The sequence below is a fragment of the Perissodus microlepis genome, chromosome 12 (assembly GCF_051167445.1).
Source record: "Perissodus microlepis isolate ML-2025 ecotype Zambia chromosome 12, ASM5116744v1, whole genome shotgun sequence".
NCBI classification, from domain to species: domain Eukaryota; kingdom Metazoa; phylum Chordata; class Actinopteri; order Cichliformes; family Cichlidae; genus Perissodus; species Perissodus microlepis.
The window spans coordinates 24,501,727-24,527,394 of NC_140472.1; the positions used below are offsets into that span (position 1 = coordinate 24,501,727).

At 38.4% G+C, this 25,668-nt stretch overlaps 1 protein-coding gene across 1 annotated transcript in view; it reads left to right on the forward strand.

Annotated features, from left to right (window-relative positions):
- Positions 1–2,137: 2,137 nt before the first annotated feature.
- Positions 2,138–25,668, forward strand: part of loxhd1b (lipoxygenase homology PLAT domains 1b) — a 38,624-nt gene continuing 15,093 nt past the window's right edge. Inside the window, 30 exon segments of the mRNA XM_084946793.1 lie at positions 2,138–2,256; positions 7,286–7,401; positions 7,404–7,512; positions 7,514–7,752; positions 9,282–9,396; positions 9,590–9,601; positions 9,848–9,928; positions 10,020–10,204; positions 10,345–10,443; positions 10,575–10,723; positions 12,067–12,190; positions 12,858–12,967; positions 14,198–14,338; positions 14,423–14,558; positions 15,207–15,367; positions 15,471–15,557; positions 15,777–15,912; positions 16,011–16,165; positions 16,290–16,450; positions 16,745–16,821; positions 16,900–17,096; positions 17,793–17,985; positions 19,228–19,388; positions 19,503–19,821; positions 20,853–21,004; positions 23,697–23,830; positions 23,993–24,138; positions 24,240–24,344; positions 24,437–24,565; positions 24,662–24,826. Of these exon segments, the coding sequence (XP_084802919.1) occupies positions 2,138–2,256; positions 7,286–7,401; positions 7,404–7,512; positions 7,514–7,752; positions 9,282–9,396; positions 9,590–9,601; positions 9,848–9,928; positions 10,020–10,204; positions 10,345–10,443; positions 10,575–10,723; positions 12,067–12,190; positions 12,858–12,967; positions 14,198–14,338; positions 14,423–14,558; positions 15,207–15,367; positions 15,471–15,557; positions 15,777–15,912; positions 16,011–16,165; positions 16,290–16,450; positions 16,745–16,821; positions 16,900–17,096; positions 17,793–17,985; positions 19,228–19,388; positions 19,503–19,821; positions 20,853–21,004; positions 23,697–23,830; positions 23,993–24,138; positions 24,240–24,344; positions 24,437–24,565; positions 24,662–24,826 (4,213 nt within the window).

The window sequence follows — 25,668 nt, forward strand, 5'->3', positions numbered from 1 at the left end:
CAGGAACTTTTACTCCTGCACCACAGAGAGCATCCTGACGGGAAACATCTCAACCTGGTTCGGGAACAGCACCATGCAGGACAGACGAGCTCTACAGAGGGTTGTGCCCTGACCTGCACTCAATCTACAGCAGGCGGTGCTGGACCAAGGCCAGGAAGATCGCGAAGGACCTCAGCCATCCCAACAATGGACTGTTCTCTCTGTTGAGGTCAGGAAAGCAATTCTGCTCCCTGAAGACCAACACAGAGAGACTGAGGAGGAGCTTCTTTCCGCAGGCGATACGGTCTCTCAATCACACCACCACATAGTACTGACCCACACATATGGTTTTTACACACAGACTGGACATTCTGGACATTTGTTTACACTAGTGGCCACTGCACAACTACACTGCGTGGTCATCAAATCACTCTATCACAAGTCACTTAAATAAATCACTTTTAAGCATATTTGCACTGCACAAGACACTTAAATATGTGGATTGCACAACCCTGGACATTACATTTCTTTCATTACCATTTATTACTCATACAGCTGCTCTTATTGTTCTATATTTCTTCATATATTCTTATATATTTTCTATATTGTGTATTTTGTTGTACAGTTATTTTATTTTTAACTTTAATTTTTATATTTTATTTTATTCTTTCCTAGTTAAATTTACCCTTTATTTAAATTTTCATATTTATTTCCTATCCTATTCATAGTCTTTTATTTTAGGTCACGAGCAGTTGTCTAAGCATTTCACTGCATATCGTACTGTGTATGACTGTGTATGTGACAAATAAAATTTGAATTTGGAATTGAGTTTCCTCCAAAGGGTGGCTGGCCTCTCCCTAAGAGATAAAGTGAGGAGTTCGGCCATCCAGGAGGGGCTCAGAGTAGAGCCGCTGCTTCTCCATATCGAAAGGAGCCAGTTGAGGTGGTTCAGGCATCTCATGCGGATGCCTCCTGGGCGCTTCCTGGGTGAGGTGTTCCGGGCATGTCCCATCAGGAGGAGCCCCCGGGGCAGACCCAGGATATGCTGGAGAAATTATATCTGTCGGCCGTCCTAGGAACGCCTTGGTGTTCCCCCGGACAAGCTGCAGGAGGTGGAGGAGAGGGAGGTCTGGGCTTCTCTGCTTAGGCTGCTGCTCCCACGACCCGGCCCCAGATAAGTGGAGGAAGATGGATGGACCTTTCCAATGACCTTTTGTGAAAAGTATCAATCATATACAGGTCTATTGCTGTCCTCGATTACTCTAGCTGATTGAAGCTTGTATTGTGATACTAAGTGGGATTGTAAAAGAGAAAATAAAACCTGATGTGAGTTGTACTCAAAAATGTTCTCGCCCAATTTCTGTCATAAATCCCACTTTTAAGTTTACACTTGATCCGCATGCAGATGGTCAAGAGGAAGGAGATCTGATGTAACCATGACAACTGAGTTATTTGGGGTTTGTTTGTTTCTTCCTGTCTGTCTGTCTGTCTGTCAGTGAAGACAATGCAAAAATAGAGGAAATGCTGTAGACGGTATCGTTAATCAAATCAATTGACGTTAAGTCAGTTTTTATCACAAATGCTTGCATCTGGTGTCCTCAGATACTGTGACTGTGTTCATAATTAATAATAAGTATTCAGTTTGTTTACTTGCTAACATCCAAACATGCTGCTGAATGCTGCTTTGGTGCCACTGATGACTTTAGACCAGGAGTGGGAAACATTATTTCTCAGGGGCGTGAACTGACAGATAAAGCATGCAAAGGGCCACAGCTGGGTTAAAATATAATGCACACAGTGCTGAATAACAAAAGAATAAGTCAAGTCAGTGAAAGACTTTTCAAATGTAAACACTCTTAAGTTAAAATAAACCCACTGAAGTGCTCCATCAACCTTTAATCCTTTTAAACTGTTACGTTGTCTTCAAACTAGCATTTGATAAACTTTAGCTTTTAGCATGTTATGCTCAATATTAAGTTGTGCAGGGTCATGACTTAATGACTACAGAATTGAATTCATTGCATATTAAAGTATTTCATTATCGGTACATTAGCAGTGCAGCACTTCATCATTTTCCACATATACTGTGTATCATGCACACTGTCCCGCTTTGTTGATGTTTATCATTAAAGATATTTTTAAGTGAAACTGTAGTCCAATGTTCAACCGCAGCCCACAGAGGCTGGGCAACGCTACCCCAGGAGAAATGAGGAATGAGGGCTACATTACTATAAAAATATTGGCCACTTTAAACAAGAACATCTGTGTGGGTGGACTGTGAGTGTGCAGAGGCATTAATTGTTGCAGACAAAATGACAGTTAGTGATTAAGCACAAAGTAGAATTGATTGCTAAAATGAATTTAGTAAAGCACCAGATGGGTAATTATATGAGCTCTCAACAATGATTGCTGCCACTTCAGGTGAGCTGACAAATTGGTATTAGTATTAGTAGTTGTATCGGGAGGTTTCTAGCTTTATATGTGGAAGAGTAAAATAAATTGGGATCAGAAAAGTGAAAGGCTTGTGATGACCTCTTCTTCGTCACCATCACCACAGGGCTGCATTTCTAAAAAGGAGAGAAAGCCTGTAATTTCCTGATGTCTACATTAGCTAGATTAGGGATTTAGTTCATTGTTAATGTCATTTCTTTTTACTAAAAGGTGAAACTATTTAAAGTATTCTCTGAAAAGCTTCAGGGATTTTACAGGATGTCACCTCCATTTTGGAAGAAGGACAAGTTTAATCGCTGCTTTAAGGAAGCCCAAAGTATCAAGTAGCACCACCGATTGCCTCTAAATTTCCATGAAAGCATGCCGTCACACGATTGGGATGTTTTAGGTGCTTTACCAATCCACAGTGTTATTTTGTACCCTCCTGAGCACAAAAGGGCTTTCCAGCTTGCTTGCCAACATGACACCTTTAACTTTGGTTTTCACACTCATCTCTCCTTATGCCACCTGTTGGCCCCAGTCATAATACTATCAGCACAAGCCGTGACCTCTTTCCCTGTTGCATAACCGCCACACAAGCAAGTTGCTCTGAGAACGAACCAATCACCTTGTCCTTGTCAAATAAATCAGCGTTTAGGTTTCACCACGATCTGATCCCCTTGTCACAACATAACACGACCACAGTCATGGACTGAGGTAGCTGACCGAGCAACATGACAGTGCTGTGTTCCTCACGTATCCTTCTGTGGAAGTCGATTTCCTCTTCATTTCCTCCTGAGCATCCTGCGTGAACCCACAAACCCTCCAGTGTGTTTGTTTTGAATGACTTTGCGGAGTGTCTTCTGTGTCGCAAAGCCACGGCTATGTTATCACGAAGCTCCTTCTGGATGGGATAGAAAATAAACATTTGAAGTTTGGGAAACCAATTAAGCTTATAATCTACAGGCTATGAAAGGATCTGAAGTCAACATCACATACAGGAGGCATTTCAGACTCCCACAAGAGTTTACATTTCTTCTTGATGTTTATATCTCTAAAATAAATCAGGGTCAATCAGTTCATTTCCAAAAGCTGATAATGAATCAGGGTGTCGTGGATGTGCAGAGAGGAAAGATGCTCTGTTTGCTTTTTTTTTTTAACTACCCTCATCTTTTAAAGACACAAAAGTCAAGGATATCATAGACTCTTGTGATTCTTGGGTTCATAGACTCGTTTAAATAGATTAAGCTGTTTTCTTAAGTAGCAACCTGCGTTACACAAATGGCAACCACTTAAAATTAAGTAAGATCAGTAAGACAGTTTTAATGACTTATAAAATAATAAAAAAGTCACAAATATTCATCATAAAACGTCTGTGGAATCCTTAACCCTTGTGCCCTCCTCAAATTTTACATTCTTTTGACAGCTTCGTGGACAAAAATGTACACACAAAAAATCTGCCATAAAATCCTCATATAACAATTGTTTTTTGTTTTTTGTTTTGTTGCTTTTCATAAACCAGTTAATCAACTTGAGTCCATATCAGAACAATCAAAAATTACATTATTTTCAGGATTTTAATCATTTAAATGCCAGTTCAAACACTGGAATGATTAAGGAAATATTTAAACAAGCATAAATTGCACACCTTATTTGTTTTTTTACTACATAACAAAATGCTTTTTTCCCACGATATAACTCCATTTTGCTACTAACTAAAGAATACTAAATACATTTTTAAAAAGTGCCCAACTGGAGACTCCACTCTGCACACCTCACCTCACAGGTATAACCGAAGCTTGTTAGTTTGGTGACCCCTTCCTGTGGTGTGCACATCACAGTTGAGATGCTTTCAATTGCTCAGAAATGAAGTAAAGTCATTTCTGGGCTTTCTTACCTGAGGATGACCACAGCAGATTCTCTTGGATATGGATTCTCAAGAACATAAAGCTTTTCTTCTGCTCCACCTCAGGTCTGCCTCAGCTCATCTGATGCAAACGGTTTGTCTTTGTCACATTTTTTTCTAATGTCAGCAACCATTCCCTTATTTTTGTTGATGTTGAGCAGTAGATTACAGGATTTTCCTACCGGTCACGACATGGTCAAATCTCCATGTCTGGGGGTGCATTCATGGCTGACTCTTTTTATCCCCTTGCTTAGGGCGAATGGATTTTACTAAAATCATATTGTTTTGACTCAGTAGTTATTTACTTATTATGGGGTTTTTTTGCTCCACACCTAAGATTTTCTATTAATTTGCTGTATAATGTCACTTTTCTTTTTTCCCAGTTTTTAAACCCCAATGATATTAATGTTGCCTCACATTTTGTATGAAGTTTGACAACAAGGTAGTGAATTTCCTTGTAAGGGGAGTCTTGCTCATTGAGTCTGAATTGTGTCAATCCTTCCATTTTCTTAATCACTTAATCAAACTAGCATCCCAGAGTATCTGGAGCCTATCCCAGCTGACACTGGACAAGATGCAGGGTACACTCTGAAAGTGTCCAGTCCATCACAGGGCTAACACAGAGAGACAGACAACCTTCCTCACCTACACATACACATCCACACATCCTCTGTCTGGATAAGCCAACCAGCAGCTTCTTGAACAAGAACAACTATAATATGAGTGACCTTTAGTTGACTCCAGTGAACAAGCAGCAATAGTAATTGGCTGACTGCTGTACTAAGCTCTCAAACTCTTTGAATCTATGTTCAAAGACATTTCAGATAAATGCTGAGTTTGATGTCCAGTATTTGGTCCCTGTGGACACAGATGACAGCTAATCTGCTTCTCTGTAGCGTAAACTTCTTCCTCTCTCAATGAATTCGAAAGAAATCTGTATTGATTTACTGCAGTGAGCTTGTTAAGGTTGTCAGGACTGTCATCGTGAACTCCTTTTCCTGGATCCTTCACTGATATGGATCTTATAAACAGCCTCCTTACCCAACAGCTTTCCAACTGAGAGACTACACAGCGAGGGAGTGGGTCTCAATTATCTCTCTTCTCTTTTAACATGCATTTTGTTTATTTTACTGGTGTTTATTCAGTCATTAAACAGCTGTCTCAACAAACTAATGTTATAGTCTAGCCACTGAAGTGACAACATACATCTGCAGAAACAGTTTAACTGTTATTTTTTGTGTGTGTAAGCTGTGATTGCATAGTCATCAACTAATGAGGAAAATTAGGTGAGCAAATTGAACATTAGCTGTAAAATTAGACACATTCAGTGGCCCAAATCACAGACTGTGAAACCATTTAAATAAGGCTGTGATCGTAAGTTACAACGTAACTGCTGCAATGAAACGCTAATGTGCCTGTTTCACAGATGCAAACATCAACATTTAGGTACTTCGAGTGAGCTTAACTATTTTGAAAAGAATCAGAACTGCATCAAGAGAATGAGATGTTGGGGGAAGAAGGCGGAGGAGGAAGATGAGGACAAGGAAGAGGAAGAGCTTTCATTGTGGCTGAGCCCATCGTGTAAGGGAATATGTCTGCTGTACAGCCAAAGGAAACATTGCTGAAAATGGAGAAAAAACATTTGCCCAGACAGAAAATGAATACAGGATGAAGCTTTTTTTTTTTTTAACTGCTTATGTTGCAGTGAACAGATTTTTTTTCAGTTTGTTTAAAACTAAATTTTCATTACAGATATTGTTTTACTTATTACAAGCAGTTTGAAGCACATTGTGATTTTAACTTAATTTATTAAAACCAGCTGGGATAAGCTCCTTTTGATAAGTCAGTCTGGATGACAAAAGCAATGGTCATCCTCTGCTGAGTGGGTGCAAACACAAAAAGCACACTTTGAACGCTGATCCAAACGTAAGTATCTCCCTCTGCTGGTTGCAATTAAAACTACACGTACAAAACAGTTTTTTTCCATTGTGTATCTGTTTTTAATATCAACTTAAAACTCTTTTTTTTTTTTTTTAATGGCCTATATTAGCTTAGGACGTTTGTACATGTTACTTCTAATACATTACACTTTAGCGAGAAATAATTACTTTCCACTGGATTATATGAAGTCCAAATTTGGCAGGATATTTAAAAGTTTAGGATATTTGCATGTCAAATATATCAATAACTTGCACATATTAGAGAAACCAACATTAGCTAAAACAACTGATTAAGCCTGTTATTTTAAGGTTTGTACAAAAAATTATGATTGTCTAACAACCTCAATAATTTGTGTAATTTTCAGCAGTTAGTTGATAATATAATAAAACAAATAATCCTTAATTAAAAATTAATTTAAAATACTCTGTTCGTATTTTGTTTTACTGTTTTAGAGCATAAAGAGAAAACAGAATCTGGATGCTAAAAAGGAAACCTGCACATGCAAAAAACATTTGAATAGAACAGTCAACATCTGTTTTACTGTTGAATAACACATAACCATAAAATGTTGTTTATATTTTAATAACAGCCTGTAATATAATACCAGTCATGTAATACTCACAGGGTTAGTGGATCCTGACACATATTTAACATGTATCAGTCATTTCATTTATTTACTTGCTGCCGTTGAACTGTAAGGACTTTTCTAGCAGGTCTCCATTCTGGGAGGGAACCTGCCCTATGCTCTGCTCAGGTTACTTCATCATTTCTCATGAGGTCATGAATAAAGAGGAACATCCCCAGCCACCTACTAAGAAACTATGTAAACTCTGAGTCAGACTTGTCCTCGCAGTGGGTCAATCCTGTGCTGTCACGGGTCAGTTTAATCAAGTTTCAGCCACAGGAATTGGCTACGGTTACAAGGTATTAAATAAATTAACATGTCTACAAAAAAGAAAAAAGAAGTCAGAGAGCAGTGGAGGAAACCTAACAGGTTTTTCACCAGATGAGTAGTTGAGTGAGTCAAAGGAGACTGAAGAAGAAGAAGAAGGACAAGGATGAAGCAGGATGTAATTCTGACTAATCAGGGTCTGATATGAGGAGCATCTAGAAAAAAAAGGAAAATCAGGTTAAGAAGACAAAAGAGTATTCAGCAACAATAATGAAGTTAATGACAGCAGAACCAAGGGTAGCACGAGAGGAGAAAAGTTTCCTGATGTGATTGAAACCACAAAGAAGAAGTCTTCAGTCAAAGATGGGATCAAAGGACAAAAAATCCAAGAAAGAGGAGGACCCTGAAGAAGAGGAAGGGAAAAAGAAAAAGAAAGACAAGAAGAAGAAAGGTTCAGTAAAGGGAGACAGTGATGAAGACACCAAGAAGACAAAAGGCAAGAAGAAGAAGATTGAAAATTATGTTGAAATCTATGAGAAAGAGCTTCGTACCTACGAGCCAGAAAAAGTGGAGAACTACGAGGATGAGTATCACAAAAAGAAAGGTAAACTTTTTTTCATCACTTGTAAAATGCAGAATTCAAGATGAGGGAGCAGCAGCAAAATATGTATATTCAGGAGAATCAAGGACCATATAATGTCAGTTCTGCTTCAGGAAAGTTATTTGACACCCAGAGTTTCAGGAGTCTCACTGTCTCTAGCAGTGTCGCTGCCTTAGTTTAATGTTCATGAGGCAGATGAACATAGTGGTGTAATGAACATAATGTCATTAATCTTTACGTGGGGTGGTTTCACATCCATCCCAGTCCAATACAACCCAAAGCAAAGTCACACTGAACTTAACAAAAAGAAACATCATCTTACAAAAACAAAGAAACACAATGACATGCACCACAATATTGTAAACTTTAAATGTTAGCACTTTATTTGAGTGTTTAGACGGCTATTCACACTCACATTCAAGCAAAAGAAGTGAAAGAAAATGGGTGGATGGATTTTAGGTTTATCTTTAAAGTATTTAATTATATAAATAAATCTTGTTGTTTCAAGAAGTAAGAAATATAAAGATATATATTTGAGATTTGTTTAGTTTTAGCAATTTAATTTAGATGTAGTGGAGTGGAATCAAAAGTCATTTGAAGAACAATTAAGCTTAAATCTTGTCATGTATTCGACTTGTGTGTTTTTTCATCATTAAATATTTTTTCATAATCTAAGTAAAACTCAGGTTAACCAGTTACATGTCATGATAGCAGCTCTTAGTTGTGCCTGTCCTCTGGGTGCTCCTGTTTCCTCCCACAGTTCAAAGACATGCTTGTTGGGTTAATTGGTGATCCTGAACTGGCTGAAGGTGTGGATGTGAGAACGTAGAGTAACCTGCTCGTTCCATGTCTAAGGATTAGCTCAAGCCCTCCCCAACAATTCTATAAGTAAACATAAGAAATGGAAATCTAGATTTAAAACACCTTCAACTTCATCAGATAAACACATCACTTGAATAGACCTTCATTATGCCTGGTTCCAATGATAACCAACCAAAATGATGGACAATTTTGAGAGGAAAATAAGCAATAATCATAAGATTTGTATGTTTTATCTTGGATAGTGTGTCACAGTGGATTACTCCATGCCTCATATAGTCCAAACAAAAGGACACATCTTAACAATTCATAGCAAACGGTCAGACATGTGGCCACTAGTATCATTCTTGGCTTACTTGCCCAGTATGACATTTCTTTTTGACCAGTTCAAAGCAATACTTATTGCTTCATAATCATCTAATTGGATACAGTGACTATCCTATATAAAATATTTAAGTTTCAAAGTATCTGTGAGAAACTTTTGAATTAGTGCATTAAATATGGCAACCTATTGTCTTATCTGAAAACATAACTGGGAACATCTGTGTGGGTTTGAATAAATTAAGCTTACGATAAGTTTCAGAAGGCCAGAAGTCCTAAAACACAAATGCACACTGTCACCTAGTATGTATGTATTTATGTTTACCACAATACCTTAATGCATCTTCACACGTTACTTGGTTTTATTGTTCTCTTCTTTTTGAACCCTGTAGTGTACGAGGTGGTTGCCATCACTGGTGATGAGAGAGGAGCAGGCACTGATGCCAATGTGTTTATTACTCTTTTTGGAGATTATGGCATCACACCCAAAGTCCACCTGGCTAGCAAGTAAGTCACCTTTAAAGATTAGTGGAGTTTAGATGTAAGCTTGCCTGCAAGTGTAATAAAGATGAAATGACCTGGTTAAATAAACAGCAAAGAGTGATCACTCTAAGAGCCTCCAGTTCAAAATAAACCCTATGTCATTTCAGTATTTATTTTCTATATGAACTAAAACGATGTCTTTCCTCCTCTTTCACAGCACAGAAAAGAAGTATGTATTTATTGTTGTGTTAAAAAATTGCTGTGACAGCTTAGCCATCAGATTGTGCTGTGGTTTTTGGTGGCACCATTTCCTGCATGATTTTTTCAAAGTTTGCATGACTTTGGTAATTATTTTCCTAGATTTACATTTTTACTTCTGATTAGTTTGTATTTATTTTTTAGTCAATAGTATGATGTGTCAAAAGAGGATGAAGTTCAGGTGACTTCTGAATTTTAACCTTTTTTGGTATTTCAGGAGTTGCACAGCATTCGAAAGGGCCAAAACAGATGTGTTCAGAATTAGAACTCACAATGTTGGATCCTTGAAAAAGATACGGTTTGTTAGACATGAGATATTTTTTAACATCCTTTACCATTTTTTTTTGACCAGGAACATGTAATTTATCCACATGTTTCTGTTTCTCCAGGATTGAGCATGACAACACTGGCCTTAATCCCAGCTGGTTCTTGGACAGAGTCGTGGTAACGGATGTGATTCGACCTCATCTGAGGTTCTATTTTGCTTGTAATAACTGGCTCAGTAAGGTAGAGGGAGATGGCCTTTATATCAGAGACCTGCTGGGCAGCATAGACCCCATGGACATGCCCAAATGTATGTATGCATAGATAAAACCCTCTAAGTATCTAGTTGGCATTAGCAGCTGACATGTTTTTAAGAAGTTTATATATCAGGTTTGTCTTTAAACTCTGCTAAAATTGTGATTTTTTTTGTACTTTTTCTTAATTTTCCAGATAATAAATTTGTTGTGAGTGTTTTCACTGCAGATGTAAAAGGCAGTGGCACAGATGCAGATGTCTTTATTAACATCTTTGGGGAGTTTGGAGATACAGGTAACATGTGCAGCATATCTGGTCACTTAAGTTTGACCCAAAGAGAAGCACTTTAATGAAACTATAATGAATAAATGAAACTATAATATGTTGGCTATAATTTATTTATTTATTCATTGATTCTATTTTAGGGGAGAGGCGACTTGACAACGACAAAAATAACTTTGAAAAGGGCACAGAGGACAAATTCACCATCGAGGCACCGAACTTGGGCAAAATTAGAAAGATCACCATTGGACATAATAACAAAGGCTCCTCAGCAGGATGGTTTGTAGAGAAGGTAAGAAACAGACACATAAACAGACAGGACAGATATTGTTTACAAGACTGTTCCCCTATGAGTCTGTAAAATAAAATGATGTTGACATGATTCTAATGGTCAAAAGATATGCCCCTTTGTCAGTTTGCATTGTTAATGAAAAATGACTTTCATTTGTTATATAATACATTAAGGATTTTACTGTACATTATCTTGAAACAAAAGAGTCTCGCTGTGCCGCTGCCCTGCTTCTGCAGTCGTACTTAAGACATGTGATCTCCTTGTTTCCTGTCGGCCGTCTCATCCGAGACCAGCGTCCCTGCACCTCCAACACATACAGTGAGAGATGAGTTCATTCAAACAGACACGCGAAACACGCATGTCTTCATTCTACCTGCTGTGTAAAGGGACACCATGCCCCATTAAGAGATTGCCTTACAGCAAACAGACAGACGAGTCGGTAGATTTGTTGGTTACTGCAGCACAGGCTGACACCAAAGATCAGTAGTGGCAATGTTACTGAGTCATATTCTATTTGCATTTCAAATGTGTTTTGTGCAGCCACTAAATTACTTATTACACTGAGATAAATTCTGGACTAAAAGATTCTGAGCATTTATTTGAGGCTAGCTTTGTTTTTGTCATTGCTACTGAAACCTCTATAAGCAATATACAAAAATTCAGTGGATAGATAGATAGATAGATAGATAGATAGATAGATAGATAGATAGATAGATAGATAGATAGATAGATAGATAGATAGATAGATAGATAGATAGATAGATAGATAGATAGATAGATAGATAGATAGATAGATAGATAGATAGATAGATAGATAGATAGATAGATTATCATATAAAAACACATATCTAAGGATTGCGGTGCAAGTTGCACACACAACAAAAACACTGGTGCCATAAAAAGAGCTGTCCAGTCCTCCTAGATTAAGTTCTTGCCTAGACCATAAAGACAAAATGGATGCTAAAAAGGAAACCTGCGCATGCAAAACACATTTGAATAAAACAGTCAACATCATATTCAGCACTCTAGGAAAGGAACAGCCACTAAGTGGATACTGAATGACAATCATGCATGTTTCACCTCAGCAGCAGACAAATGTGCTCAGTCAGCTTTCCAGCCTTTAATTAAGAAACTGTAATTTGAAACTCGGACTGCTCTGCCTCATTTCATCCTTCTACTGTAACTTTCTCTGTAAGACTGATCATAGCATTGCACTAATGTGACCTGTACTGAGCAAGCACATGAGAAGATGAAGCACCACTATCTCATTTTATTTAGGTTTTTTGATATTTGCAGTTTCTGGTGTGACCAATTATACTGAATATTGCAGTTTTTTTCTACAGGTGATAGTAGATGATCTTGGAAACAAACTAGTGTATGAATTCCCCATCAGCCGCTGGTTTGCCATCGATGAGGATGATGGGAAGATCCAGAGGGACGTTTTGGTTGGAGGGAGTCAACCCACAGGTGAAGATGGAATTTGGAAAATTTAAGCCTGAGAAAATTCAACTGGTTTACACGATGGCAGCTTCAAGGATAGTTAACAATTTGGAGCTGTCTTACAAAAAGGTTTCCCTCAGTTTTAATTAATTATTAACTATTAATGAATAACTGCAGACTAACCTTGCCAGAAAGCTGTGTAAGCATTACTTCTTGGATCAGACTACTAACATTTAGATCTGGGTTATCTGGTCCTGCTCATATGGGGGGTGTGGGGTGGCTGTAGCTCAGGTGGCAGAGCAGGTCAGCCACTAATCAGAAGGTCAGTGGTTCGATCCCAGGCTGCCTCCTGGCTACATGCCAAATATCCTTGGGCAAGATACTAACCCCATGTTTGCCTACTGGTGGTGGTCAGAGGGCCCGGTGGCGCCAGTGTCCAGCAGCCTCACCTCTGTCAGTGCGCCCCAGGGCAGCTGTGGCTACAATGTAGCTTACCATTGCCAGTGTGTGAATGTGAATGGGTGAATGACTGAATGTAATGTAAAGCGCTTTGGGGTCCTTAGGGACTGAGTAAAGCGCTATACAAATGCAGGCCATTTACCATTTACCATATCCTTGGGAGTACGGGTGCTGTGAACCATGGCGACCCACTGGCACTACCTGTGATAAGCTAACATGTAACTGTATCCATCAGGTATTGTGTACAATGTCCAGATTGTGACAGGAAACATCCGGGGTGCCGGGACCAACTCCAAAATCCACATTGTGATGCACGGCACGAAAGGCTTGAAGAACAGTGGGAAGGTAAAGAGGAAATACAAGACACAGAACAGAAAGCATTTTACTAATAAGTGTTGCAGGAGTCATTATTTTCATTTCCAAGAGGAGAGATCATTTTAAGGAACTGAGCATGATTTATTGAAATAAATAAAGTTTTTGGCAATTAGACACCAATGAAGCCAGATCTCAGAGCAGAGTCCAACTGTGGTAGGAAGTAGGACAGGACCTGTGGAGACTTGATAAGGATCTCTGTCTGGCCAGGATGAACTGAAGGTGGAGTCTGAAAAACAGAATGACATAAGAGCACTGAGGTTTAAAGCACAGAACAGAGGCCGACTGACTCGCAGAAGGCGGGCAAGAAAATAATTGGACCAGAGTGATGATGACAGAACTGAGTTTGACAGAATAGACTAGCAGCCCAAACACCCAAGAATCTAGGCAGATGAGTCAATGCAGATCTTCCTTATTAAACTTTTGCCTTAAACTTGATTCATTCGAAAACAGAGTTGTTAAAAGTGGCCTTAACTTCAGTGGGTCTCTGCAGGTGTTTTTCTTTAACTCAGTGTTTTTCTGGTCTAATGCAGGGCACTTTTTATTCTGATTTAGTCCCATTTTTTGCGACTACCTGAATCTAAAGTAGATATAAAAGAGGGATAATTTTGAAGACTTGAGTTGAGAGACTGGTCCAGTCAAGTGGCTCCAATTAGCTGAGGTGCTGCCTCACCGGTTTCACCCTCCTTTTGTCACTCAAACCATCCCCACCTAAGCATGAATTAATTACAGATTAGATGAATCCACTATGGTTGATTTTACTCTCTATAGCTGCCACTGCCATACTGAGAGCAAACCCCTTTTTCCTCCCAGGCAGCACATTTTATTTATTCTATAAATTCTTTGGTATTGTAGGATTTAAAGAACTTTTTTTGGTCACGTTTGCCAATTTACCAAGGTTGCCTCTTAATGTTAAAAGTTCATCACTTTCATTTTTATGTATTTTTGTAATAAATGTACTTTTTGTGTAATCAGTGTGACCATTTTATATATACTTATTTAAATCTTGGAAATATGGTATCTAACCAGATACCAATTCTGGATGACATTACCTTGGCCTCCAGGAACCTTGTGAGGAATCATGGAGTCATTTTTGACCAGGATATGTCCGTCAATGCACATATTAAACAAATATATAGGAGTATTTCTTCCTTCTTTGTGGACAAACCAGACTTAAACTTTTCCCTGTTGTGCTTAATCAAGGTCTTTTTGGAAGGAGGAAAGTTTGAACGGGACTTAACAGACATCTTTAATGTCGAGCTTGCTGCACTCCTCAGTCCCCTGAGCAGAGTCACCATTGGACACGACAACAGAGGGCTTAGTACTGGGTGGTACTGCGAGAAGGTACATTTCCACAAGCACCCTTAAATGCATTAAAATGTGTTCATTTTCAATTAAATAGTTTAACAGAACTTGCGTTCTTTGCAGGTTGTGGTTTACTGCCCATTCACTGGAATAGAGCAGACTTTCCCATGCAGTAAATGGCTGGATGAAAAGGAGGGAGATGGGCTGATAGAGCGAGAGCTCTACGAGATGGTCTCACTCAGGCAGAAGAGACAGAAAAGTGAGCTGAATGTCAGTAATTACGGCTAGTCAGCGGTGGCAGCTAATGCTGTCATTTCCACTTTTATTTCCTGAACCACTCAGTAAATGAACTAACACAAATTTGCATAATGACTCAGTAGGCAGCCTGTCTTTAAAATTAAGTCCAATATCTATTTTGAAGACATGTAACCGCTGATTGCATTTGTTATGTATTATCTTAGTTTTCCTCTGGTCGACAAACATAAACACCAGAAGTTTATTATTTCGACATAAATTTGTAAAGTGGGCATTCCTTCACTGCCCAGCTTCATGCCCATTCACAATCACAAAAAATCACAGTTGGGAGCTGTCTGCTGCAATCACCTCAAAATGGGAGTTTCTGTCCTGAGAAGATTTTTAATGAGCAAAAATGCATTTTCTGCTGCTCCCCTGACATCTTTAAGCTCTTGTCAAAAAATCCTTCCAGAGACTTCGCGTTCCTACTGCCCTCAAATGTGTAAAGCATACTTTATTTCACTCTGCCAAAGCAATCAGGGAGAATGGATGAGCTCTTAGTCACAGTGACAAACAAATTATGATGATGAAAGTGGGACACCATTAGTTTCTGAGGTATGAAAAGCTCTGGCAGTCCTAATTTAAGATGATGATTTGAGTTCACATTCCTCAGAGCATCCCTGGTCGCTGTGGATCTGGACGTCGGACCTGCCCAGCGCAGGAACCGATGCTGATATCTCATTCCAGGTGTACGGAGAAAAGGGCAAGTCAGACGAGATCAGGCTGGACAACAAAACAGACAATTTTGAACAAGGACAAGTTGACAGATTTATGGTAAGTATCCTACAATTCAGTGCTACACACATTAGTATCAGCACATCAGATATTGAGGCTGCACACAGTAATAAACTACTTTTACCTTGACTTAAAATCACAGGTTGAACTTCCTGATTTGGGAAAACTGACCAAACTCCGTATCTGGCATGAAAAGAGGAATCCTTTTGGAGGATGGCATCTAAGCAAGGTGAGAATTTCTCAAATCTAGTAATCGGATAAATTATCTCAGCTGTGACATTTCCATACCTATTTCTGCTAGTGATTTCATAAAAATCCTAAAATCTCAAACAGCCAGTTTTTAGGCATTCTAGCCTAGCAAACACAAGAATGGTGCTAATGTAAAGAAATCAGCATCCTCAGCTCCAACTGATACAATCAAAAATCAATATCATCTTTATTCATTCAGGCAACATTAATGAAAACATTAACGAAGGAGAAGTATACATTTCCTTGTGAGCGGTGGCTGGATACTAATGAAGATGATAATGAGGTTGTGAGAGAGCTTCCCGCCACCGGAGAGCTTATTGCTGAGCCTCTGCCCTGTGTGTATATCCACATTCACCATGAACAATCCAAATCTTATTAGCTAAACAAGAAGAAGAATGTAAGCGACGATGAATTATGTCATTGTGCTCTGCAGTGATTAAATACAGAGTAACTGTCTGCACGGGGACGGTCGGTGGTAGCGGCACAGATGCATCTGTTTTTCTAAATCTAATTGGAGACCAAGGGGACACTGGAGATAGGGACCTGATCAACTGCAAAAACAACGTCAACAAGTTTGAGAAAGGAAGTGTATGTATATTTAGCACTGCACTGTTAAACATAGAGCTCACGAAGAAAGCTTCACTTTGTTTTGTTTTTTCATTTAAAAGTCACATGACTGATCTTCATCCAATCTTATTGTGTGTTTTTCTAGTTGGATGAGTTTCTAATTGAGTCGGTGGCCATTGGGCAGATCCGCAGGGTGAGAATTGGACATGATGGCAAAGGTGGAGGCTCTGCCTGGTTTCTTGACAAAGTGATTGTAAGAGAGGAAGGACAAGCTGAGGCAAATGCCGTGGAGTTCCCCTGCAACAGGTGCTCTCATCAGTCACAGTTGTTGCGGGGAAATAAAATCGACATAACTAGTCACTTTGTTAGGAACACTTCTTTAAAGACAGCCTGCCTCATTTCTTTATTTTGATGTGCACATAAACTAAAGATCCTGATCCTGAAGATTTTATTTGCTGCAGTGCTGGCACATGAATGAATGATTGGATGAGTACATGTTCCTAAAAACATGTTTTGTATATACATAATAGTTGTTAAACTGTGTGTGTGTGTGTGTGTGATGGATGAGATAATAGTTTGTTTACTGAATGTGGTGTGCAGATGGCTGGCCCGCAACGAGGATGATGGACAGATTGTCAGAGAATTAGTTCCGTTTGCAGAAGGACAGCGTCTTTACAGTAAGTTAAAGGAATCTGACATTTCAGTAACGTTTGAATTTTATTGTCATGCTTATATTTGTTCTCTGTGTGTGTCAGATACCAACTATCACATCGCTGTGAAGACAGGTGACATCCCCGGAGGTAGCTCTGACTCTGATGTGTTTGTGAAGCTCTATGGAGAGAAAGGTGACACCAGTAAGATGATGCTGGTGGTCTCTGCCAACGACCTGGGGAACTACTTTGAAACAGGCCGCGTTGACATCTTCACAGTGGAAACCTTTGACATTGGACAGGTTTTTGTCATTTGATGTTGATGCCAATGTAAAGTACTATGCATAAGTCTTCCCCTTTAATTCTTTATATTTTGTTTCCATGGAAACTGACATTTTTTTGTAATTTTTTATGCACCAAAAGGTGATTCTCTTGTTTCAATTGTACAGACTGTGTTTTTAGCACATATTTTCATGTAGGTTTGCAAATCTCTGCACCTATTTTCCAATTTTCCTTGAAAATTATAAAGATTATAAATAAGAGGTGGCTGGAGACTTTTACACACTACTGTAGTACTATGAAAAGCTTTACTAAAGACCTATTCTCACTTATGAAAGACACATAGCCTTTTGTGATTCATTCTATTCTATTATAGGGTAATACTATCCGTATTCTAATAAAAAAAGATCTTAACTGTAGTCTAAATGCATTTGTACCCTTACTGCTAATTACTGTTGCTTAGTTACTGTTACAAACACATCATAGAAACAATGTTTGTAGTGTCTGTTTGTGGACAGTGGCTTAGCAACAATAATTGTCAGTAGTATTATGATTTTTTATTCAATTTTCTCCAAATATGAGAGGATATTTGCTAAAGTAAAATGGAAAAAACACATAACACAGATTCTATTGTTTTGTTTTTTCCTGTGAACTTTCAGAATTTCTGCGTGAAACGTCTTTAATAAAATATAATTGGTGTCATTTATTTATTCTTCCAGATCAACCGTCTGTTGATCGGCCACACTAACAAAGGCATGCGTGCGGGCTGGTTCTTGGACAGTGTTCAAATTTTGGTTCCAGTCCATGGAAAGAATTACATGTTCCCCAGCCACCGCTGGCTGGACGAAGATGAGGCCGATGGCAAAACAACGGTGGAGCTCTACCCAAGCGAGATCCTGGATGTAGAACAATGTAGGCAACACATTAAGCACAGGAAGAAAAACACTAATAAACAGTATTTAAATGAGTGAGTAAGTCAAAAGTCAAAATGGGGAGTCACCTTCACATACCAAGGTTAATAATGGAGCCCTTCAGTGAGGCTACTATGCAGATGATACTAGGGTTATTGTACTCAGCCCTAAAAATATGAGAAATATGGCATCTAACCATCTAACTCCTACTGGCGTTACTTTGGCCAACCAGTAACATTGTGATAAATTTTGGAGTCATTTTTGACATTTTTGATACTGAAAAACTAGTTCATGAATTTATTACTTCTAGGCTGGGCCAGTGCAATTCATTGGTATCAAGATTTCTGAAATTTACTTAAACGGTCATCAGTTGATCCCGAATGCCACAGTTTGATTATTGACAGTGATGACAAAGAGAAAACATATTTCTCCTGTATTAGCATTTCTTTATCGGCCACTTTTCAAGTCTAGAACTGAATGTAAAATCCTTCTCCTCACATGCAAAGCCTAGAGAAATCAGGTACCATCATATCTTAAATATTTCATAGTATCATATTATCCCAATAGAACACTTCGCTCTCAGACGGCAGGCTTACTTGTGCTTTCAAGAGTTTCCTAAAGTAGACTGGGCCCAGCACCCGGTTGATATTTGGGTGATAGACACACTCTCTTCTTTTAAGACTAAGCTCAAAACTTTCCTTCTCAGCAAAGCTTATTTGGGGATGGGTGAGGTGAACCTAAACTGCTATGCTGCTATGGTCCCAGATCTCAGGGGGCTTCTCATTATGCGCTGAGCATTTATTTTCCACTCTTTTCTCTCTTTTTGTTTTTACACACCACTTGCAGTTACTTAACTCTGCCTCTCTCTCCCGGTGTGTCTTTTGCTGTCTTTTCTTTCAACCAGTCCCAGCAAATAGCTGCCCCTTCCTGAGGCTGGTTCTGCTGGAAGTTTCTTCCTGTTCAAAGGGAGTTTTTCCTTCCCACCATCACCAAGTGCAAGCTCATAGGGGGTTGTCTCTTTGTTGGGTTATTTTAAAATATTTTTTAGGGCCTGCAATATAAAGTACCTTGAGATAAAAGTTATTGTGAATTTCCACTATTTAAAAACAATTACACTGAACTGAATTATTATGTAAGGAGTTTTGAATATATGAGCTTACACATCTATAGTGTATGTGTTAACACCATTGCTGCACGGAAAATACTTGTGTTCACTTTCACATTCATCGATCTAATTTTCTAGTAATAAACTATGAGATAACAGTCGTGACCGGAGATGTGGTGTTTGCTGGCACAAATGCTGTAGTCTTCATCCAAATCTACGGGGACAAGGGGAAGACGGAGGTTATCACACTCGAAAGCAGATCCAACAACTTTGAACGGAATACCACCGAAATATTTAAGGTTTCAAATCTGGATTTTATGATTTCCAAAACTCCAAATCTATTGCAACAATTTAACGTGAATGCAGAATTAAGTGTCCAAATGTTGAATCAAAACTTTTCAATTGTTTGACAGATAGAGGCCAAAGATGTCGGAAAGATCTTTAAGATACGCATCGGTCACAATGGCGCCGGCATTGGATCTGGCTGGTTCCTGGAGACAGTGGACGTGAAACATCTCATCATGGCCTTGGTGCCCAAGGAGAAGAAAAAGGAGGACAAGAAGAAGAAGAAGAAAAAGAAGAAAGAGGAAGATGAGGATGAGGAGGGTGGCGAGGAGATGCAAGAAGTGGTGCTGACATATCATTTTCCCTGTTCACGCTGGTTGGCTGGGGGAGAGGAGGACGGCGAGCTGGTGGTGGAGCTGCTGCCTGAAGATGCAGAAGAGATGGAAGGTACTAAATGAACAAGCTTTTAATAAATGAAAGTGTTAACTGTTTTATTTAACACAGTTCATGATGATGATGATATATGTGATAGTAATAATCATCATAATAGCAATTCCGGGTAGTTCAGTGGCCATGGATTTGCATCATAGTACAAAACAAAACCCTTTTCTCCTTGCATACTCCACAATAAAAATGCACCAAAATCACTCTTTCAAATATACCACCTGCAGCAAAATGGAGCTGCTATTCATGCACAGATAGAGTCAGGGAAACACAGCTTTGTTCGCTGGTCCATGAACCCTCTCTTTAAATTATATCAAAAATGCATTTTTAGAAATTGCATATGTTCTTTAAACACTTCTCTGAGTTTAGAGCATATTAAAGTTTCAATGCGTGAGATTTTCATTATAATTTTTTTTATATTATTAATGACTGGCATCAACTTTTGCAGTCTCACTGACTGTGTGCACTCCTTAGTTACCTCCCTATGTGGAAATCTAGTCATGGAGGTAATCTACCATCTGCACTGAATTCAAATGCCTTTTCACATGAATAATGCATTCAGAGCAAAGGAAGCATACCAGTGCTGGATGAAATTCATGATTACAATGCACGTAATAATATTATTAAGTCAACCAAAACTAAAAGATTTAACATCATGTCTTTAAAGTTAGAGAGAAGAAAAGGTCTGTTTTATTCAAAGAGCATCCCTTCTCCTCACATAGTTAATTAATTTAAGACATAAACTTAAAGCAGGTGTATTTTCTATCAGTTTTCCAGTGAGCACCCACCTGTCTGCATTTATCTTTTTGAACAAGACATCCCAGTACCACCTTATCCCATTTTTAGTCATTTAAGAAATTTCAATTAGCTACAGCTAATAAGCAATAAAGAACTGAAATGTCTTTTTATTTACGACATCTTTATTGTGTCTTCAGTGTTGTGTTTTAGCCATAATTGGTTCACACATTTACTTGGAGGGCATGTATGACAGGTTAACAAGGTGTTAGTAATTGAACCCTTGTTTTGTCTGACAGTCAACACCTACGAAGTGTGTGTCTTCACCGGTGACATGATGGGAGCCGGGACCGACGCCAATGTCTACATTAATATTTATGGAGAGAACGGAGACACTGGAGAGCGCTGCCTGAAGAATTCTGACAACATCAATAAATTTGAGCGAGGGCAGGTAATAAAGGAAATACACAATCACTTCTAAATTTGTATCATTATAAAAATGATCATTTAGATTTAACGAAGTCGCTTGATTATATTTGTGATTATGCTCTATTGTGGCAAGTTCTACGAATTGATATTCTTAAAAAAAAAATATCTTAGTAGCTTTCATCACAGCTGAACACCTTTATACATTTGCTCAAAAATGTGTCATGCTGAAAATTAACCAGCAGTTAGTCAAAGATTCAACCATGTTCGCGCAACATGAGTCTTCCACTGAGGTGTGGGTGGGAGCATATTCTGGTAGGGTTACAAACACTCCTGCAGGCAAGCCGGCTTGGACTCACAGGAGTCCTCTGCGTCATTGAACCCGTCCTACTTTTACTCCATACTTTATCCACACCTGTTAATTAATTATCACAGCTGGCCCTGTAAGAACATAGAGCACACTTCAGTGGAAAATGGGTCTGTTTCTAAGACACAAGTAAAAAGTCCATTCAGTGAGTGGGAATGTTTGGTCTGTGGCTGACAGACATCTACACCTTTTCTCTGTTTAGTTCTGTTTAAAATCGTTTTTTTCATTAAAGATACTTTAAAAGGCATATATATTATAACAAAATTTAAGAAAGAGAGTTTATTTATGACCAATTAAAGCTCCTGAATAAACAGTGTCACCCTCAGTTCTGTAATGGAATTGTTCTTTTTTTTAAAAAAATAAATAAATAAATAAATAAATACTTTTATGTGATACAATGTAAAAAAATATATATATATACTATATTTTACTCATGAGTGAGTGCCGTAACAGTGAAATAAACTGAATATTTCCTTAACAACCCCACCTCTCTTTCGCTCTCTCCTTCTCACCTTTTCTTCCTTCCTTTTTTGCTTTCTTTTACTTTTTCTTGTCACACTTGGTTTGTTTCATTTATTGCTAGTACCTTTTTTTTCTTGAGCTATGCCATCACCGGACATGTTGCTTGGGAGACTTCTGCTCTGTTTTCTCGACCCCTTATTACCATTTTTATTAAACGTGCTGCAGTTGCATGACGACCGGAATAACAACAACAGACATCCCTGCAGAAATCAGAGGATAACAAGCAGGGGATGTGGAAGTAGAAGGAAGCTACAAGGGAAAAGAAACAGGCCCAGAAAACAGACACTGTCATGCCTGTGAGATGGCTGGACCACAGAGAGGCTAACAGCTTTTGTGAGAAATGAGGGGCCCTTCATGTTTGTATTATACTGAGTGTCACAGAAACACATCTTCAAGAATAATTCAAGATCCCGTCACTAACATCAACTGTTTTCAGATGATTCGGGCAGACAGAAATAAATCCAGGAGTGGCAAGTGGAAGGGAGAAGGGAACAAACGAATGGTGCCATCTTTGTCACATTATCATGACTGCAGCTCACATATTCATTCAACTGTTTTCTGTGGAGTATGACCAGCCGTCTTCTCTTTTTTTAACATAATTGGAAAGGTGAAAAAAATGAATTGACTTGCAAATCACTTAGTGTATTTAATTAAAAATGATACGCAAGAAAAGCATAAAAAAATAAAATTTTGAAAGCTATAGTATATGCTTGTTGTGAAGTTTGAATTGCATTTCAAACAATTGCAAATACTTCGGGGATTTTTTATCCTCACTGGATAATATTTTAAAATTTGAATACACAGTATTGGAAATCACTGTATGGACACAGAAGCACTTCTGAAAATTGTTGTTAGTGAACAGCATCCACCAAAGTGGATATTACACTTTGCAACATCTATAAAATTTGATCCAGAAACACTGCTGCCTTCTCTAGCCTCAAGCATATTTAAGACAGGGGGAAAAAAACATCCAGTGTTTGAATTTACCGAAATGTTTAATTCTTTTTGGAAAACATGCCCATCACTTCCTCCTCTCTAAAAATGTGAGGAACTGTATGACTTAATATTAGTGTGCATTTTAAAAGCATGAGTAACTTGCACATGGTAGGCACTGTTAAGGCTGAAGAGTACATACAAGTTCTGGAGAAACATATGAATCCAACCAGATGATTCTAAATCATATGCAGCCATACAGATGATGATTTCTCAGGACAAACCACATACAGGTACCTCTGTGACGTGAACAACATGACTCAATTGTAAAAACAAAAGTAAAAGAGTCTGTTTGCTAAACTAGCCTGCCTACTTTCAAGACTTTGGGAACATTATAATATATATATATATATATATATATATATATATATATATATATATATATATATATATATATATATATATATATATATATCAAATCCAATTAAAGTTTTTTTTTTAAGTTGTCTTTGACTTTTTTTAGGTAAATATGGGATTTTGCATTTTGTTCTTCTCTACATTTTACACAGCATTGCAGAAACAGGGAGTTTTCATATTACCTTGTTTTTGCTTACATGCTTCTTCTAATAATATATTTGTGATGTGGTCAGATATACTGTAGCAACTCTGGATGGATTGCATTCCATTTTTATATATTTGTGCCTTTTCTGTCTTTCCCTTGTAAAGTTTCAAAGCTTTCATATATTTCAGTACTGTTTCAAACCAACTTCTCTTCTATCAGTTAACACTCTTGTGAGTCCCGATTCATTTCTGCTCTGGTATCACTTTGGACTATCAAATAAAAACAGTTAAATTAAAAGTGATTTGTAAAACATCTAGTTGCTGTATTTTGCAGGAGGATGTTTTCACCGTGACAGCCGTTGATTTGGGCCCTTTGAAGAAGCTACGAATCCGTCATGACAACTCTGAGTCTTACTCCTCTTGGTACCTGGATCGTGTTGAAATAGTGGACACAAAAGAGGATACAACGTAGGTGCCACAAACATACAGCCATGTGGGTTTTGCTTAGTTATTCAGCTGGAGTCCAGAAAAAATCCGACAGAAAACAACAATTAAAGATTTTGTGTGATTAGGAGAGTAAATTAACAAGATTATATCTTGGAGTGTTGAACAGAGGTGTTTCTTCTGTAGATACTACTTCCCTTGTAACCGCTGGCTTGCAGTTGATGAAGACGACGGGCAGATAGCGAGAGAGCTGGTTCCCGTGGATGAGGCCTTCATGAGGAAGGATGATGATGATGAGGGCACGAGTGGCACTCTGGGCCTGGAGCAGAAATGTAATGAAGCTTCAAAGCTTGTTTACGCCTCAGTGGGATAAGATTAGTGGAAGACCAATATGACAAGTTTCATATACTTATATGATAAATTTATCCTGCAGCTATGTCTACTACATATACTCTTAAGATAAAAACTGGAGAAAAGAAGTATGCTGGAACTGATTCCAACGTCTTTGCTATCCTCTTTGGTGAAAATGATGACACAGGTGCGATAATTCAGCATCATCCCTGCATTATGGTGGCATGCCTGTTACTGGCTAAATATCAGAATTTTAAAAAATCTGCATGTCACCCACAGGGATCATCAATCTAAAGGCTTGTAAAAACTACAAGAATAAGTTTGAACAGGGGATGATCAATGAGTTCACTGTGGAGGCCGTGGATCTGGGCGACCTGGTAAAAGTTCGAATCGGGCACGACAACTCAGGTGGGGAAAGAACATACTGTCCAAAAACAAACAAAGCAGTCATATACATAAGCACTGCACTGTACAAAAAAACTAAACTTTTTTTTTCTGAATCAGGGGGTTCACCTGGTTGGTTCTTGGACTGGATCGACATTGATGCCCCTTCACAGGGTCAGAGGATGCGCTTCCCATGTGGCCGTTGGCTGGATAAAGGGGAGGATGATGGTGCAACTGTGAGGGATCTCTATCCTGCTGACTTACAGACTGAATTCTACACACCATGTGAGTGAACAGCAGTGATATAAGCACTCGAATCCATTAGTAAACGTAGAGTAGGCTTATTGAGAAATCGTCCTCTAAAAGTGCTTTATGCAAAATTTCACTCTGATAAAAGAGCGGAAGCATTAGCAGTAAAATGTATTTTAAAGCAGTCTGCCTGAAGAATGGTGCTTGTCAGACCATTAACTCCAACCTGTAATGAATGTTATAAAGCTGCAGTGGTGTCCTGTCTTTTTATTATCGTTCCTCCAATATGAAGGCTTGTTTCTGCCCTTGAAAAAAACATTTTCGATTGGCAGAGCTAAGTCGAAATTTCAGGTTATTTTCCAAAAAAAGATTATGACTTACTCACTCAAACTTTAGACAAAATTACTCAGAATTTAAGTTATTTGAGTGCAAATGGTTGTCTGTGTCTGTGTGTTAGACTGGCGACCTGTTCAGGGTGTACCCTGCCTCTCGCCCTATGACAGCTGGGATAGGCTCCAGCCTCCCCCGCGACCCTGAAAAGGATAAGCGGAAGTGAATGGATTGATAAAGTTATTTTCTCATTAGTTTGAGTTAATAAATCCAAATTTTGCAGATTAAAAATTGCAGATAAATTTTGAGACAACAGCCCGAAATATTGACTTATAGAGTATAGTTTGTTTTTATCAATATGCATGCAAACTCAACTTATACATTATGATCCATTCATGTCAGTTTATACAAACAACAAGAAAGAAAATAAATAATTTTGCAGTTTATAAAGCGGGCTCAAAGACTGTTATTATTTAATCAATGACGATAATTTAATGCCCTTCAATATAAGGGCATTTTTATAAAGCAGGCTCTAAAAGTTCAACCAA